At 35.4% G+C, this 19,633-nt stretch overlaps 1 protein-coding gene across 3 annotated transcripts in view; it reads left to right on the top strand.

Annotated features, from left to right (window-relative positions):
- STRN (striatin) overlaps window positions 1-19,633 on the top strand; it is a 105,787-nt gene that overhangs the window by 70,773 nt on the left and 15,381 nt on the right. For all 3 annotated transcript variants that reach the window (XM_025454186.3, XM_025454184.3, XM_025454185.3), the window contains 7 exons: window positions 5,685-5,860; window positions 7,771-7,818; window positions 8,601-8,722; window positions 11,946-12,113; window positions 13,696-13,836; window positions 18,294-18,398; window positions 19,527-19,613. In XM_025454186.3, coding sequence (XP_025309971.1) covers window positions 5,685-5,860; window positions 7,771-7,818; window positions 8,601-8,722; window positions 11,946-12,113; window positions 13,696-13,836; window positions 18,294-18,398; window positions 19,527-19,613 — 847 coding nt within the window. The remainder of the gene's footprint in view (window positions 1-5,684; window positions 5,861-7,770; window positions 7,819-8,600; window positions 8,723-11,945; window positions 12,114-13,695; window positions 13,837-18,293; window positions 18,399-19,526; window positions 19,614-19,633) is intronic.

Genomic DNA, 19,633 nt, shown 5'->3' with positions numbered 1-19,633 from the left:
CAACATAGATGTTTCTTCTTTAGTATATTATCAATGAATACCCTGCCTACAAATGACTTAAGCTATTGTTATAGGCAGGGATGTCTAGAGGGTTCTTTTCAGATATTAAGGCAGACCCATCAATGATTTGGACCAAAATTGAAATCTTGATGCCTTTATGCATGCATTTACTTAATCCCCAACGCAGTTGTTTATAAATACATTGATAATTGTTAATGACAGTAAATTGTCAGAAAAACAGTTGCTTATTTTATAAAGTGTTTACAATCTGTCTTATCTCCATTAAAATCCTCTCACTTTGATACTTCATTATCTTTGTTGGAGAACACAGTATAGCTCTTGCCATATAGGATGTATAGGATGGATGCTTAAGCAGACTGTGGATATGAGAAGGAAGTACTCCAAAGAGCAACTTCACTACTCACTCCTCTTCCTGTAAATCAAAAATTTACTCTTAGACAATCCTCCTTTTCAGGAGTAAGTTCATTAGTAAGTCTTTGGGTTCTCCCTCCAAAAATAGCTAAAATCCATAGTTGGGTTTTTGTTTTGTTTCGTTTTTGTTTTTAAACCTCCCATCAACTCCAATTCTTCTTCACCTGGAACTATAACAACCTAATTTAAATGGTCTCATTTCCACATATATGATATATCCTTTTAAAAAAGTATTTCTGTTTTTAATATCTTTACATTTTATGTCTGTGTATATAAAAACAGTTGACTTTTGTTTTTTTATCAAATCTTTCACAACTTTTTTATTTGGAGCACTGAGGCCATTTCTTTTTAAAGTAATTCTTGATATATTTAGATTTAAGTCCATCATCTATTTGTGCTACCTATTCTGTGTTCCTTTTTCTTCTATTTTTGCCTATATTCAGATTATTTTTAATTCTTCACCCGCACCCATTATTTGGAGATTATGTACTCTTTCATTACTCTTTTTTATTGTTATTCTAGTGATTACCACACACATCCTTATCAAAATTTTAATGCAAAGACCTTTAAGTCTTTTAACTACTTAAACTCCTACCCTGGGACGCCTGGGTGGCTCAAGGGTTGAGCATCTGCCTTTGGCTCAGGTCATGATTCTGGGGTCCTGGGATTGAGTCTCACATCAAGCTCTCCGCAGGGAGTGTACTACTTTCTCTGCCAATATTTCTGCCTCTCTCTCTGTCTCTGATGAATAAGTAAATAAAATCTTTTAAAAAAAGGAAAAAAAAAGCCTCCTACCCTGAATATATATCATTCTTGTTATGTATTTTCTCTAGACATTTATCTCCTACAAGGTAATGTTTTGTACATTCAGTATTCAGTTAGGATTATCCACTTTACATTACTCATTTTGCTTTATTCTATTTCCCCCTGCACATCTGATTATCCATCTGGGGTCACTTTTCTTTTACTCTAAGAACAGTTAATATTTCTCTTTGGTAAAAGTCTGCTGGTGCCCAGTTTCTTCAGTTTCTGGTTTTATTACATTGTCTATATTTCGCCTGAGTGGGTTAACTATTACATCTGGTATTAAATTCCAGTTGGCAAGGGTTTTTTTGTTTTGTTTCATTTTTAAGCACTCTAAATATATAATTTCATCTTTTTCCACCGTTGTTTTCTGCTAAAATCAGTCATTTCTATTATTGGACATTGAGTGGTAGTCTGATTTTTTTTTCTCTGACTGATAATCTCCCTATGTCTTGAATGTCAGCTGCAGCTTAGTTTTCTTTTTATTTAACCTTGAAGTTCTTAGACCTCCCTGGCTTAATATATTTTTATCAATTTTGTGTGAAATTCTCAGCCATTTATCTTCAAATATTGCTTTTGCACTTCTTTCTCTCTCTTTTCCTTCTGGAACTCTCTATTGTTGGGTCTTCCTTTTTTCTTTTTCTTTTATAAGATTTTATTTATTTATTCATGAGAGAGAGGCAGAGACACAGGCAGAGGGAGAAGCAGGCTCCCTGCGGGGAGCCCAGTGTGAGACTTGATCCTGGAACCCTGGGATCAGCTCAACTGCTGAATCACCCAGGCATCCCTAAATCTTTCTATATCCTCTCTCCAACTCCCTCTCGGATATTTTCCATCTTTTGTTTTTCATACTTTAGTCTAGATGTTTTTATGACCCATCTTCTGGTTCGCTAATTCTCTCTTCAGTTATGCATATCTGTAATTAAACCCATCTATTAGGTCTTACACTGTTTGCTTCTAGAATTCTTTTTTTAACTGTTTATAGACTTCTTCCAAAATTTACAAGGTTGTCTTTTTTCTTCTTGAACACAGTAATTATGATTATGTTTCTGCTCATTTTCATTTATGCTGTATTATCCTGCATATGCATATCCTACACATGCATTGTTTATGTCCAGATAACTATACTTGAAAAGTTGTCTGTAGCAATAACTTCTGGCCTAGAGTGATATCTTCCCTCAGGGAGCATATTTTAATTTGCTTCTCTCGTATCTGTAGCCACTAGAAATCTGGATCATCTCATTCCATTTTCAGTTTTTCAGATAATATAAAGCTGATCTGTAGTCTTTGTAGGGCTTGTATTCTTTTTTTCCTTTTTTTAAATAAATTTATTTTTTATTGGTGTTCAATTTGCTAACATACATAGAATAACACCCAGTGCTCATCCCCTCAAGTGCCCCCCTCAGTGCTCGTCACCCAGTCACCCCCACCTCCTGCCCACCTCCCCTTCCACCACCTGTAGTTCGTTTCCCAGAGTTAGGAGTCTCTCATGTTCTGTCTCCCTTTCTGATATTTCCCACTCATTTTTTCTTCCTTCCCCTTTATTCCCTTTCACTATTTTTTATGTTCCCCAAATGAATGAGCCCATATAATGTTTGTCCTTCTCCGATTGACTTATTTCACTCAGCATAATACCCTCCAGTTCCATCCACGTCGAAGCAAATGGTGGGTATTTGTCGTTTCTAATGGCTGAGTAATATTCCATTGTATACATAGAGCACATCTTCTTTATCCATTCATCTTTCGATGGACACCGAGGCTCCTTCCACAGTTTGGCTATCGTGGACATTGCTGCTATATAAACATCAGGGTGCAGGTGTCCCGGCGTTTCATTGCATCTGTATCTTTGGGGTAAATCCCCAGCAGTGCAATGGCTGGATCGTAGGGCAGATCTATTTTTAACTCTTTGAGGAACCTCCACACAGTTTTCCAGAGTGGCTGCACCAGTTCACATTCCCACCAACAGTGTATGAGGGTTCCCTTTTCTCCACATCCTCTCCAACATTTGTCGTTTCCTGTCTTATTAATTTTCCTCATTCTCACTGGTGTGAGGTGGTATCTCATTGTGGTTTTGATTTGTATTTCCCTGATGGCAAGTGATGCGGAGCATTTTCTCATGTGCTTGTTGGCCATGTCTGTCTTCCTCTGTGAGATTTCTGTTCATGTCTTTTGTAGGGATTGTATTCTTATAGTTAACTCTTCTATCTAGAATGCAGCCCTTTGAACTTAAAACCTAAAAAGCCAGAAGGTTCATCAAGCCCCACTTTCTTGGCAGGCATTGAACACCAGTTTGTATCTCCTTGCACTGCACAACTGTCAGAAGCACAGCTTTACCTCTCAGCCATCCCTATGGAATCACTAAACACATTTGGGGAAAAATAAGTCCAAATATTAGGCTTTCTAGAATTCTGTCTTCCCTTGGATTATGGTCTGCTTTTTCTTCACTATCTTGCTGGTTTTGATTTAAAAATTTTTAGCTCTGCTTTTTTACTTGTCCTCAAGTGCATACTTGATCCTAATGATCTAGTCGATCATAGCTAGAAGCAGATGTTTCCGTTAGATAACTTGTGTTCTCTCTATACTAACCCCACAAAGATTTAGTTCAATATGTTATTGGAACTCGGTCATGTCTCTAGAGAAATGTCATTTTTTTTTAACATATCTGAGTTAAAAAAACTTAGTGTTATATCTGCACTTCTGAAAGTAGTCTCTAGTTCTAATAAACTTGTAATCTATTGCTGTGTGACAAACTGCACCACTTGTAAAACAACATTTTTTATAATTTCTGGAGGGTCAGCAGTCTGGGATAGCTTAGCTGTGTGGTTCTGGTCTCTCATAGAGACCAGACAGTCCAAGACAGTCAACATGTAGGCAAGGGTTGCAGTCTTCAATGAAGACTTGACTTGGGGAAGATCTGCCTCCAAGCTCACTCATGTGGTTGTTGGAAGGCCTTGGTTCCTTCCTGATATTGGCTTGAGACTAGTTCCACACCACATGGGCCTCTGTGGGTTCCTCAGCATGGCAAACTGGCTTCCTCCAGTGTCAGCAAGAACACTTAAGATGCAAAGTTTTTGCTCTATGTTATTGGTCACAGAGTAATCCTATGATGTAGAAGGGGACTCCACAGGACATAAATATGAGGAGCTAGGGCTAGTTGAGGACCATCTTAGTGGCTGTCTACTACATTAAGGCATTCAGAAAGAATAGAATTGTCCTTATACATGAAAACCTTTCAGCTCTTTAATAAGAGCAGACAAGAGTCAACTTAGTTGCCTGCCCGGTCCCCCCTACCCCCACAAGGATAACCAGCCCCAATTCTTACAGTAGTTCCTTGCATCCTCTGTTTTGTCTTTTTACTGCCCCAATTGTGACATGCTCTATCCAAATTTTTCTGCGAAGTTTTAAACTTCTGGGTCCTAAGTTATAGTTTATATTAAGAATGTAATCTCTGAAGCCAGACCGCTTGGATTTGAATTCTGACTCCTCCACTTACTAGAGGACAAGTCACTTAACTTCTCCTTTCCTTATATGTCTAGTCTATAAAGTGGGAATAATGTTAATTCCTTCATAGTTGTTGTGACAGTTAAGTGAGTTAATGCATGTTAAGTTTTTGAAAAATATACAAAATAATGAATAGTGCTTAAAATAGCAGCTATTATTAGTATCATTGTTTTTGTCATTGTAAGTATGGTAATATTTCTCCAGTGTTAACAGTATTTGCCCTACTCTTACTTAAACCTAGCATAATTGTTAGTTGCAAAGTTTGAAGAGTTCATATGTGGTGCTAGTGTAAAGTTAAGCATGAACTTCTTTGGCTTTACCATTAGTTGGAAATGAAAAAAAAAAGTTGGAATGAGAAAAAATGCATTATTTTAGTTGTTGGATTGAAGTTTTTATGGAGAAAAGCAACATGACATGTTCTACGAGTGGAATCTATTGTTTTGTAACATCTGATAGTTTCTTACAGCGTTAACATTTTATGTTTCCAGTTTATAAATCTTGTTCCAATTTCATGAGGAAAATTTGGGTCTTTGTAGAAAGTATTGAAAATCTCAGAAGTATGATTGTATTCTATAATGTTAACAGGTTTAAAGGTAACTTAGTTTTTCAGCTCTGATCCCAGATTAGATTCTATTCTATAATTTAGGTTGAAATCTTATCTTTTTTTTTAAGTCATCCCAGTGAAGATCTATTTTATGTTATTTTCTTTCAATGTTGAATTGTTACCTGTTTTCTTGTTACAGGATTCATATTTCTTCAAAGAAAAGCACTGTTGGCATATTAATTTTGTCTATTGATTTGATTATATACATTTAGAAATTATATTGTTTTGAAAGTTGCAAAACATGATGATTTAATGACAAATCAGCAAGAATTAATGTTGAAATATACTTTTTTTCCTGTCCTGAACTAAATGTATGGGTATATTTCTTTTGTTTCTTTAATAGATAGCAAATAATAAAGATGCATTGAGGAAGACGTGGAACCCTAAGTTTACATTACGAAGTCACTTTGATGGCATTCGAGCCCTTGCTTTCCACCCCATTGAGCCTGTTTTGATAACAGCATCAGAGGATCACACATTAAAAATGTGGAATTTGCAGAAAACAGCCCCAGCCAAAAAGTGAGAATATTCTATTTTAACTGTATTTGAGTATTTTAATTATTAGTTTTTCAGCAGGAAAATGCTCAAATTATTTGCTATTAAATTTCTCAAGTATCTCTTCTAGTTCTTTCTTCTTTACCTTGTCACATAATTAGAATTTTTTCCCTCATACTCACAATCTGATATTAGGTTGGAAAACTGACACTGAGAGAGAGATGGTATTATCTGATAGTTTCCCAGAGCTTCTGAATGCTGTTTACAATCCTTATACAGTGTTTTAAATGGTTGTCATATTTGTGGAGTCCCTTATCTGTACTGAAGATTTCTACTGTTATAAAGAGGTGTAGGCATGTTCAGAATCCTCAAACCCCACCCCAGCACCATCCTATTGTTTATTAGGTTTGAGCTTAGGGTGTGGAAGGGAAGGAAGGCTGATTGAGAGGGGTGAGGGACTTCTCTTTGGTTTTGTCTTTTTGCCTTGATCCCATTAGGTACTTTTCATACCCACAAAAGGTATAGTTGGAATGGCAGCATTGTTGCTGTCACTTATCTGCCAGCTCTTGGCTTGGTCCCTTTGTTCCTCTGTAAGCATGAACAGACATGGGTTGGTATAGACGCTTTTATCAGTCACCAAACTAGTCTTAGCCCCACTTGCTGGGGTGCTTACAGGGAGTCCCTGTTCTTGTGTCCTTGAATCTGGTGGTCTAGAACCCAGCATGTGCCCACAAGGGCCTTTCTCCAGTGTCAGACAGTTTTATTATTAGAAGAATAGAAATAAATGTGAACTGGAGGAGATTATGGAAGTTTTATTACTGATAGAGGATAGCTGTTGCTGAATTTGAGAGATCAGTGACATTCCCGCTGTGAGTCATCTGTAGACTAGATAAAATACTTGATTTCTTGATTTATCCCTCCTCTTCAGATAGCTCAACCAGATCTTGCTGACACCAAGAGAATCCTTTTTGGATCAGATATCTTCAGCAGAGAAAAATTATTTCTTAGTTATAAATTGTGCCTTTTGTCTTTCTACTTCTCTGGTTACAGTGTGCATCTCATTAGATCAGAGAATGTGAATGCCTCGTATATTCTTGACTAAAACTTAGAAAAATATTGAAACAAGTTTCTTGCTGGTGATAGCTTAGTAATAATACCTTCACATGGTCTGTGACATTAACAGACATTAACATGGTCTGTTTACCTTGAGCTTAACATTTTGGAAATGCTTGAGGAGAGAAAGCATATGCCTATAAAAAGCTTCAATACAATATAAGAGATGGTAAATAGTTGACTTTAAATCCAGTTTCAATTTACAGTCATGGCCAGTATTAGGCAATGTAGAGTATCAATACATTCAGTGTTCTGAATACTGAATAAACTGATGACTGGGACAATTTATCCAAGTATCAAAGACAGTCATATTAGCATTGATGGAAATGCAAAGAAATTAAAGTACCATTTATTGAAATCCTACTGTGTGCATGGTTCTGTCCTAGGCTGTTTTACTTACAGAATTTCATTTAATCCTGTATTTGATATTATCCCAGTTTTTCTGTTTTGTTTTAAATAGAGAGGAATCTGAAGTTTCAAAAGAATAGATAATTTGCCTAGAGTTAGCCAGTTATTTGAATCCAGAAATTTTTCTCAAAGCCCATGCTGTTTTCTGAGTGTGGTTCTCTCAAATAGTCAAATAGACTATGACAATGCTAAGAGCACTATAATCAGGTATTATTACTAAACAAGGATTTTGTTTCTTAAGGCCACAGAAATATGTGATTGGTGTCAGGTAAACTTTCCTAAGTGTCCTAGGTTGAGAATAGTATATTACTACAGTGTTGGTATTTCTAAAGGCAATTTTGCAGCATATATTCATTAATACTGTTTACTACTGAAACTTGGAGTGGTAAAAGTCCTCTCTCTCTCTGATTTAGGAGTACTTCTCTTGATGTGGAACCTATTTATACATTCAGGGCTCATAAGTAAGTATGTGCTTTTTCTCTGTTTTAAGTCAGCATCACTGTATATCAGCCTGATTATTTTCTTTCACTTGAGTATTTATGTTACGTATTTTTTGTATTTAGTAGCATTTTTGTTTGGTTTTGTTTGTTTTTTTTTTCTGGCAAATGTAAAAGAAACTGGCAGATAATGCAATGTTAAAAACAACTTTATTCCTACCAGAGATCCTTGCTGAAATTAGATTTTATTTGGACGATGTTTAAAATGTTACATATCTTGTGCTTAAAATATGTTGATGCAATAAGGTTTATATATTAAAAATCCTGACCTTTTTTTCCCTTAAAAATAATCTAGGTAAAAATATGAAGAATTTTTAAATGATAATATTGCATGCTTTTCCTATTTTCATGTAAGCTTAAGAAATACACTAACTCACTTGATTTAGCACAGAGATTGGCATGTTTTTCATATAAAGGGTCAGATAGTAAATACTTTTTCAGCTTTGTAGGCCATATATTTTCTGTTGTATATTCTTGTTTTTAGCTTAGTTTAATTACCCCTTAAAAAATGTAAAAACCATTCTTAGCTTGAGATCTGTATAAAAACTGCCTGCCTTTGGCCCACAGGCTATAGTTTGCCAATCTCTGGTTTAGCAGAAGAAAAAAAATGAGCAATGCTTTTATAGTATTTTTATTTATTGTAAAAAGCAGAAAAATAGCCATATGAATAATTAAGCATTCTTATTTCTAACAAGTCCTATTATCAGATTGATTTTTGGGAATAGAAATTGATTTTTATCTCCCAGAGGTCCAGTGCTTTGTGTGGTAATGAGCAGCAATGGTGAGCAGTGTTACAGTGGTGGTACTGATGGACTGATCCAGGGCTGGAATACCACCAACCCCAACATTGATCCCTATGACTCTTATGGTAGGTGTTTCCCCGAAGATATGAAAGAATAAATTGTTTTCTTTTTACACATTTTCCATAGCATATACAAGGATAAAATGAGATATTTTTAAAAGTAAATTGGTAAAAGAGAATAAGGTCTTTATTTTGTTAAAAAGGATTCTTGCATTTAGGAATCAATTTGATATATAATGCTAAAAGAAAAAAAAATGTTATTCCCGAAAAAGCAGTTTCTACCCCTCCCCTCCAAAGTTTTATTGATTGGAAATGCTGGCTTGATTGACAATTGTTTTTTTCATTTTATAGGCATCTGTACACTATTTGATAGATTATTACTAATCTGTAATCATGTTTCATTCCTATTCTTGACAAATAACTGAAGGAAAATGAATGTTGGAATCTCTTCTTGATCAATTATTGGAGTGTGTAGAGGTTAATGATGTCATGGTTTAAACTCCATGACACCAAAATACTTGAAAAGCCTTAAAAAGTAAGAAGTGCCCCCTTTTTTAGTCTTGGGAACAGTACCATGAAACGTAAATCCACATTATAATCTATCACTATATGTTACCATTAATTAATTCTCTTGCAAAAACTGTCTAGGAATTGACTATTTTGGCTTCCTCTTATGTTCTTTCTTAAATTCTAGAATGAAGTGTAGTGTCATATATGTCCTAAAACCATATTTATTTTCATTTTCACTTTAGATTAATTTTACTACCAAACCTAAGAAATTCAATAAAAAAATTTTCCCAACATTTATTTAATAAGCAGTTAACATATCTTTTGTGAAAGATAAACCCCCTTTGTGTTTTTCCTTACTTCCTTTATTTCTCTGTCAAGAGGATCAGTTGTCTTCATTCTGTCCCAGGCCAACCAGTTCTTCCCCTTTTGCTCTTGACCTCATTCTCTCTTGTTTCTGGTGAGACTGAACTTGATTCTCTTGCTCTGTTTCAATCTCATCGTAAGCCTTGCCCTCTTTTCTTTTTATCCCCTCAGCATATAAGTAAATTCAGGTAACTACTATTGTGGGCAAAGGAAAGCCTTTTCTTGATTCCATTTTCCTGTGTGTGGCTTTTTCTTCATCATCTGTCTCTGGTGGTAATGACTAGAAAATGCAATCAAGAGTTACTAATTCCATGTCCTTTCCCTGTGCATCATCACTGTGCATTCTATCATCGGTTGTACCACTTAAATATGATAAGATTATCAGTTACTCCCTAATTGGCTGATCCAAGAAGTATTTTACAGTCTTTATTTTGCTAGATATATTGGCTATCTGAAACTGTAGATTATTCCATCCTTTTGGAAATGTGTCCATTATTGGCTTTTTTGACATTTAAGTCTGTGACAATTTCTGTCTCCTATCCTTCCTAAACTTTTATTTTTCCCACCTTAGATATTGGCATTTATCAAGGCCCAGAACCTATTCATTCTTTGCTTTGTACACATATTTTTTGGTAGACTGAATCTACTTCTATGGTTTTGCATGCTGTTGACTCATAAATCTCTTCTTTAAGCCTCACACTGCCTACAGAACATTTCAAAGTGGCCACCTCATTGTCCATAAATTCCCCACAAGTGTTGTGTTTCTTCTCCCATATATTCTTTATTAGTGGTGGCACCACCAAAATTACCCAAACTAGAAACCTACAAGTTATCCTTTTTGTCTTGTTCTGTTTACTATCCACACCTTATTAATTACCTAGTCTTTTTTATATTACCCCCTAAATATTTCTTGAATTTACCCTTTCTGTTTTGCCTCTTTTACCACTGTCCTCTCTTGGGTCTACATCATCATTCTCCCAGTCTACTGAAGCAGTCCTGTTGCCTTCATCTTGATTCTCTCCAGTCTGTCTTCTGCACTACAGTGATAGCTACCATATTAAATACTTAAACCTACTGCTCCTCGAAAACCCTTCAGTGGTTCATTTTGCTTACAGAATAATTTCCAAGTACCTTAATATGTTGTAGAAATTCTACTTTAGGGGCACCTGAGTGGCTCAGTGGTTGAGCATCTGCCTTTGGCTCAGGGCGTAATCCCAGGGTCTTGGGATCGAGTTCCGCATGGGGCCCCCCGCAGGAAGCCTGCTTCTCCCTCTGCCTATGTCTCTGCCTCTCTCTGCCTCTCATGAATAAATAAATAAAATCTTAAAAAAAAAAAAAGAAATCCTACCTTAATCTAGTTACTTGCATCTCTTCTACTTCCTGCCTTAAACTTCATGCTTCAGTAATGCTGATAAATTCCCTCACATGTCCTTTCTGCCCTCATGATTTTGTTGGTACTGCCTTCTTTGCCAGCAGTGGGTTCCCTCTAGCTTTTGAGTGGCCAATGGCTATATATTTGAGGTGCCATTCTCCCCAGGAAGCTCTCACTCACTCCAGTTACTCTCCATGGAAACTGGTGTCTGTCACGATTATTGTACTTACCACAGAGTCTTTTGAGACAAAGATAGTACTGTGTCTTAGTTATTTGGGTGGCCCCAGCACCTAGCATCATGCCTGACACATTGTGTCTTCAATAAATATTTTATGGTATGACAGAGAGAGGCTAGAGGACAGATAACATTATTGACATTTTAAGCCTAATGTGTGAGCCATCATGAAAGTACTGCTTCATAGAGTCACCGTGAGGAGTAATAAAGTTTCCAGTTTGACTTTTATTATGAAACGGTGGTAAGTGATCCTCCTTCCTCCTACTCCTTCCCTATTATACACATTATTACTGTTTGAGGATTTGGGGGTTCCTCTAGGCCTCAGTTCCTGTCCACTAGGAATAGCAGAGGTCTGGTGCTCCCAGGAATAACCACCATTCATAGTAAGAAGGGACAAAAGTAGAAGTGGCCTGAGAGAGCCCAGGGGAGGAAGGGATCCCTCTTCACTTCCTTAGGGAAGAGTGGTGGCTTCGCTGAAGGTAGATAAAATTCACGTGATGTGTGTTAACTGCCTTTTAAAAAATCTAAACAAATAGAAAAAAAGGGAGAAGTGAGGGAAATACCTAATTTTTTTAAGGAGAGAAATATATACTTTAAAATTTTAACTTATAAACTCTAGATTCTACATTTTCATATTTCCAAGCCTATTTCTGTTTATAGCTGCATTTCAGAAGAATACTAGAAACTAGAAAGCATGTTTTATACTGTTCTCAGGTACTCTTTTTTCTGTATATTTAGTTTCTCTGGGACCTAAGTACCATTATGATTTTTTTTTTCTCTTGACTTTGCATTCTTGCTGTTTTGTACAGATCCTTCTGTTTTAAGAGGCCCTCTGCTGGGTCACACTGATGCAGTCTGGGGCTTGGCTTACAGTGCAGCACATCAGCGTTTGTTGTCCTGTTCAGCAGATGGCACTCTCCGTTTATGGAATACAACTGAGGTTGCTCCAGCCCTTAGTGTATTTAATGATAATCAAGGTACATACTTTTAAAAAATTATTCTAATGAATCTTTTATAAAAATCTAATCCAATAACAAGCAAATAAGTAGGTAAATGATTCTACAAGCTGTTACAGTCTAAGTTTAATTTTAAGGGGTGTGTTTAAGCAATGAAAGTATATTTGCTTGAATTTCCAACTTAGTGATTCTTAAAAGCACAGTATTTGGTGAAATAGCACACATTAAAAATTGTTTTAAAAAATCGAGATATTATTTATATACAGTAAAAGCCAGATATTAAGGATACATTTTATTGAGTTTGACAGGTACATCACTTTTCCACCTATCAAAGTCTAGAACATTTCTTTCACTTTTTTAGAGTTTCTTTGTGTCCTTCCCAGTCCCTCTTCCTGTTCTCAGTCAGGGCTGTGATTTCTTTCATCATAGATAGGTTTTATCTGTTCTAAAATTTCATATAAATGAAATCATACAATGTATACTCTTCTTGTATCTGACTTTTTACTCTATAATGTTTCTGTGATTCATCCATATTCTAGTAAGTATTTTTATGTGTAATAGTATTTCATTAAATCAGTGTATGTGTTTCTTTACCTCTTGATGGACATGTGGGTTGTTTCCAGTTTTTGACTATTATGATCAAAGCTACAATGAACATTAATGTATTTTTTATGAGCTAATAAAGAACTAAAAGTAGAATTGCTGGGTATTAGAAGTGGTATTATGCATTTATCTTTATGTGAAATTGCCAAGCCAATTTCCAAAGTGGTTTTGCCATTTTATATCACTGACAGCAATGTGTGAGAATTCAGTTGCTTTACATCCTTAATTATTAATATCTGGTGTTGTCAGTATGTTTAGTTTTAGCCATTCTGGTGGGTTCTTAGCAGTATTTCATTGTGGTTTTAATTTGCATTAGTTCGGTGGCTAATTATTTTGAGCCTCTTTTTGTGTACTCATTAGCCATTAATATATCTTCTTCTGTAACATACACATTTTTGAACTGTTTCCTTACTTTAGATTTTGAGCCAATATATTTATGTATACATATTCTATTCTGTTTATAAATACACTCCAAATTTAACCAAGTTTTACCATATTCTAAATGATAGATAAAAAAATACTTTCTTTATCCCTCAGGGTTCTGATGAATTGCCTGCCTCTGATATTTGTATGATTCTACATACAATAACAATAATAATAATAATAATACTTTGAAATTAGAATTTCTAATAAGAAATAGGCTTTTAAAATAAAGAATTTCCACGATGCGGCTTTAAACCTCAGGTTAGGTGGAAGCAACAAAACTTGTAGTCCATACATGTTTTCCATTTATTTACTTAGTTAAGGCTTGAATTCTATTAATATTTTAGCTGAGTAACAGGTAGAAGACCTGCTGAACAGGTAATAACAATAAAATAGGGCTAAAAGTAACAAAAGAAGTAATCTCCATTGAATGGCTATGAGTTAATTTTTATTCTAATGTTGAGTCTTCTTTAATTCTTAAGGAAATCTCGTGACTATTTTTTTTGCTATATTAATAAGGACATTTTCAAGTAGATCCTCTGAACGCCATTCTCTGAATATGTTTTGCATCTCTTAGAATTGGGAATCCCTGCCTCTGTGGATCTGGTGAGCAGTGACCCAAGCCATATGGTAGCATCATTCAGCAAAGGATATACAAGCATCTTTAACATGGAAACGCAACAGCGCATTCTCACTTTAGAATCCAACCCAGATTCAGGTATGTATTCCAACTTAGTCTTCGTTTGGATCAATTTTTTTTTTTAAGATTTTATTTATTTATTCATAGAGACAGAGAGAGAGAGACAGAGACAGAGACACAGGCAGAGGGAGAAGAAGGCTCCATGCAGGGAGCCCGACAGGGGACTCCATCCCGGGTCTCCGGGATCATGCCCTGGACTGAAGGTGGCGCTAAACCACTGAGCCACCCAGGCTGCCCTGGATCAAAACTTTAAGTTTTATCAGAATCATAACTGCCAGAGTCAACTACAAAAAATACTTGTTATTATAAAGAGTTCTGCCTTTTAAATCACAGAACACAGTTGATTTTAAGACTTTGGGCTGTTTATGCACATTTGTAACTGAACTATTTGGAATAGCAATTGAGCTATTCCAAAGAGAAGTCAAGTTTTATTTTATACCAAATGATTAGTTTTCAATTCTATTTGAAGAAAATAATATTTATTCTGAATATAAAATAAGTCTTTTTCATTTCTCAGTTTCATTTTCTAAATCAACTTAATTTTGTATTAATAATGTAATTTGACATAGCCTATTAGAACTTAATTTTTTATTAGTAATGTAATTTGACACAGCCTGATTAGAATGTAGATCAAGTTTTGCCTTTCAGAATCTCAAATATGGAGCTTCTTATTGGATACTAGAAAATCAGGAAATAATTTCTCAGATTGTGAAGAAGAGTCTTTTTGGTTTTTGGCTTTTTTAACCATTGCTTTCTATCTTTAGGCTTCATCTAGGCAGTGATAGTTTAGGTTGCAGTTGATAAAGAAAGCTGTGTACACAGGTACTGTTTTAGTCTGAGATCTAGCTTTAAAAAGAATTACTGCAGTGTGCACATGTCTCTCTGTGTGTGTATGTCTCTCTCCCTCTCCCTGTACTCCTTTTCTCTCAAAAATTTCTCTTGTGTGTGTGTGTCTGTCTCTCTCTCCCTCTACTCCTTTTCTCTCAAAAATTTCCCTCATTCCATTTTGGCTTTCTTCGTTTTCTCTTCCCAGTCCATTGTCCTTTGTTCTTTCCTGAGGTCCTGTGAGAATTGTTTGGGAAGTAGACATTAATAGAGTTTTGAACTATTTGGATGTAAAAGAGAGAGACAAAAAATATGAGATTATGGAATAGGAATAAGAGAATTTCTTTTGCCAAGAAATACAAGTTTTAGGCTCTCAGTAAATTTAAAGCCGTTTTAAATATATGACCTAAAGTTACAGGAGTAAAATACAGAAAAAAATATAAAACTAAGAAAAATGTGAGTGTTTTTGGAATTACCTCGAGATTGGTCTATTCTTTGGATGTCCTGAGTGGTAAATAATTGATTTTTAATGACTGCTATAAATTAAAAAGACGTCAAGTCTGGTGGATGAGATGGATAAACTGAGCTAGGCAATCCCATTTTATCCCTAAAGCATATGACTATAAAGTCATAGATCTTTTTGCCCTATACTGGAAACATTTTCTGAAGAAAACTGCCAAAGATGTTTTGAACAAAGGCAGCATTATTGGAGTAATTGATAATTATTTTGAGTTATAATATGTCTTGACATTTCCTAAATTATCAGTTTTATTACTTTAGAGTTGTATAAAGCAGATTTAATTTAGTCTTTTATTCCTTTCTACCATGACTACCCCTATTTATATTTGACTACATTGTTCTTTTCTGGAATTTAGCAGGTATTTTTTTTAATTAAAGTTCTGACCAAAAACATGTTTCAAGGTGAAAGTAAATTTCTTATAGAGTTTAAAAGGGTGAAGGATTTTTGTTTTGAAAATCAGAATAAACTAGCTTTCTATTCTTTAATGTCAGTGGTGATTTGACTGAAAAACTCATCATAGGTAGTTGAAGCAGGTAATTGAGTACTTTTGATCCAGTGAAAAGTAAAGCATTTCTAAGTTGTGAGCTGAATATGAATACTTGGAGGATTTAGATTCATTGTTAGAATGATGCTTGTAGGCCTTCAATTGATTTCTAGTGTTCTTTGCATTTTGCTTACTTGTCTGATATACCATTAAATGGAGACATGTCCTTAAAGGTATTATTAAATAAAAACTCTTTTACCTGCTTCCATCTTTTGATTTCTATCATAATTATTTTCTAGATCACAACACAATTCTCAGAAACCTCTTTCTCAGAATACATGGGATATTTTCCTTAAAGTATTTTTTTTTCTGTTGTTACTTTCCTGCTAGATCTTACAGAGGATATTGCTCAATGGTGTGTTATCTCCAGAGGGGGTAAAAATCTAGGCTGACTTTTGAAACTAAACTTTTTGTTTAGGACCATTTAAATTGAGTATAACTGACCCAGAGCTTACTCTACATGGTCAATGACTGTTCTTTTTTATTCTTACGTAACAGGCTGGATGGCCCCTTGCCATTAACACTGGGAAAAGACTGTCTTCAGTTTTTAAGATGTCATATTTTTAGGAACCAAAAGAAAATCCAATAGAGTACACTTAATATTACAGCTATTTTTACCAAAATTATCTATATTTTCCATTATGTGAATATAAATTCATAATAACTATTCTAAGATTTAAAAAATTGTATCTCTTTTTGGAAATAATTTTAAGTATTTGGAAAAGCTTCAAAAATAGTACAAAAACTAGCCACTAGCCACCCTTCATCCAGATTCAGTTTTTAGCATTTTGCACATTGTGACATTTGCTTTATCATTCTCTGTATATGTATATAATTTTAGATTCTGAACCACTTAAGAGACATCATAACACTGTGTAGAGCCCTAGAGCCTTTAGCGTGTAATTCCTAAGAATAAGGACATTGTCAGGACGCCTAGGTGGCTCAGCGGTTGAGGGTCTGCCTTTGGCTCAGGGCATGATCCCAGTTCGGGGATCGAGTCCTACGTCAGGTTCCCTGTGAGGGCCCTGCTTCTCCAGAATTCTGCCTATGTCTCTGCCTCTCTCTGTGTCTCTCATGAATAAATAAATAAAATCTTTAAAAAAAAAAAAAGACATTCTTTTTTTGACATAGCATATAATCAAAATCAGGAAATTTAACAGTAACAAAATGCTATTGTCTAAAATTATCATTTATATTCAAATTTGCCAGATCTCCCAATAATATGCTTTATAATAAGGTCATCCCTTCCTCTCCCTGGACCATGACATGATTATTTTAACTTTGACATATCTTTAGTGTTACCTTTATATATAGTTTTTTCCTTGAAAAAAAAAAAAAAGGGTCTTAACAAAACTTACTAATTAAAAGGGTTTTTTAATGATTGATTTCCTTTTGATGAAAGACTTTCAGAAGGGCCTGTGATAGTTTAGGTACCATTTTTGGCAGCAGTGTGATTTGCATGAGCCATCTAATATTGGTACTGACTTTGTCACATGATTTTGGGGGAGTCACAACTTTTTCTAGACCTTGGTTCATACACTGTGATAAGGACCTAAGGACATGTGGCCTGCCTGTCCCATTGTGCATATAATTGAAATTCTTTAAAGTTACTATATAGTGCACATAATAGTCAGGATGCTGTTTTAAGATTCCAAACATGATAGACTGTTAAATGATGACCATTTCTATTTTTTTTTAAGATTTTATTTATTTTAGAGGGAGAGTGTGTGCACATGTGCACACGCAAGTTTTGGGGGAGGAGTAGGAGGAGGGGGAGAGAGAAAGAATCTCGAGCAGAGTCTGCACTGAGCCTGACACAGCGCTAAATCTCACCACCCTGAGATCATGACCTGAGCCAAAATCAAGAGTTGGACACAACTGACTCAGCCACCCAGCTGCCCCGATGACCATTTCTATTACAAGAAAGAAATTGAAGAGGTCAGAAGCTCTCTTTGTCATATTTGTCTTCAGATGATAACTATGTGATAAAGAGCTCTGTATCGGGCAGCCCCGGTGGCCGAGCAGTTTAGCGCCGCCTTCAGCCTGGGGTGTGATCCTGGAGACCCGGAATCGAGTCCCACATCAGTGTCCCTGCATGGAGCCTGTTTCTCCCTCTGCCTGTGTCTCTGCCTCTCTCTCTCTCTCTCTCTGTGTCTGCCATGAATGAATAAATAAATAAAATCTTAAAAAAAAATGCTCTGTATCTAGAAAGGTGGAGATTTAAATTTGAGTATCGTCTACATGTAAGTAATGATGGAACTTTATTAAAGCAGTAGAAGTATTGCAGATGATCAGAGAATGAGATAGGTCAGTGACCCTAGGCTAAAGCCTGGGTGGCCCCCATTGATTGCAGGTGGAAAAGAAAATTCTCATTTGTGGGTACTTCTATATTTGTTAGTATGGTATTGCTCAGGCAGTTCTTTTCTAAAACATTAAAATTATAAATAGTCACAGAATAAATGAACTAAAAACAAATTAAAGTCAAATCATTTACTTTTTTAGTCTCCTAGGTGAGTATTCAGTTCCCTTGTGTGAAGAAATTAGTAGTTTTGACTAACTTTGTTGCTCTTTTTTTCTTTTTTGCAGCCAGTTCTTCCTGCCAAATAAATAGAGTCATCAGCCATCCCACTCTTCCCATCAGCATTACTGCTCATGAAGACAGGCACATCAAATTCTATGATAACAATACAGGTAAGTGTTTTGCAAAGTGATCAGTGATAAAGCAAAAACAAAAAACAAAAAAACACAAACCCCACTATAAGTACGCTGATTTGGGTGTCTCTTAGTGGCTGCATAGTCCAAGAGTAGGCATGAAAACAGATATAGACACTCCCAGCTCAATTTCTGTTTAATCTGTCCAAATCTGCTAAGAACTAGTCTTCATGGTACTATATAGAATCATCTTGGTTTATTTAATAAGTAGATACTATGTTTTGTCCCTAGAGTCAAGGTTATGAATAGGGACACAATGAAAAGGTCATTCAAATAGCAATAAAACTGATCTCTTGCTGTGAATATATTGGGGAAAAAGTAGAAACATGTTGGAAGTAGAGGCATATGATCATTCTATCATATTTTGTTTAAAATTGTTCAGTGAAAAAAAAAAAGAAAAAAAAATAAAATTGTTCAGTGTTTGCATAGCCTTAGTGTTGGAGTTGGAAACCCAAGTCATTTGGTTAACTTGATTGACTGTCTGGTTCTGATTGATTTGAATTAGGATGTGTGGGCTTTCCCATTTTTTTATTGAATTGCATTTCACCAGTTTAAAAGAAATTCCTGAAGAGCTGTGTTGATAGGAGAACACTCCATATTATCAGCCAAATTTACCTGAGTATCTACTGTTGACTTTTGCTGACTTTGCTTAGCTGTGAGTGATGAGTAATTTAATATTTTAATCCCTTCCTATATGTTATTTCCACCAAAACTGTGGCCAGATTTTCTCTGTTCCTTTATCTTTGTCTCATTCTCTTCTGTTCTCACAACCCATATAATTTACCTGTAGCTAAAGGATGCAAAGTAGCTGTTTAGTAATGTCTGAGTTAATGAACATGACTCAAAGAATATTTGTGTACAAATGACTAACTTTTATATTGTTATTTGGAAGACACAAATATAATCTGAAATTTGAGCTTTTGTTTTTCTTCATTACCATGGCTAGAGTGGGGAGGGAGACACATTGTTGAGCTGTGATGGAAAAAGCTATTAATGCAGTAAGTATTCAGAGAGGTGACTGGAGAAATCAGTGTAATGTGGTAGCTGGCATATATTTCAGGATAAGGAAAACTATTAATAAAGAGCAATAATCTCTTTTTTCCAAAGGCAAACTCATCCACTCCATGGTAGCCCACCTAGAAGCTGTTACAAGTCTAGCAGTTGATCCTAATGGCTTGTACTTGATGTCTGGCAGTAAGTACATCAACTATGGA

This window comes from Canis lupus, chromosome 17 (assembly GCF_003254725.2).
Source record: "Canis lupus dingo isolate Sandy chromosome 17, ASM325472v2, whole genome shotgun sequence".
In the NCBI taxonomy this organism is placed as follows: Eukaryota; Metazoa; Chordata; class Mammalia; order Carnivora; family Canidae; genus Canis; species Canis lupus.
The sequence above is the reverse complement of the archived record's forward strand: the minus strand, read 5'-3'. Positions and strand labels throughout refer to the sequence as shown.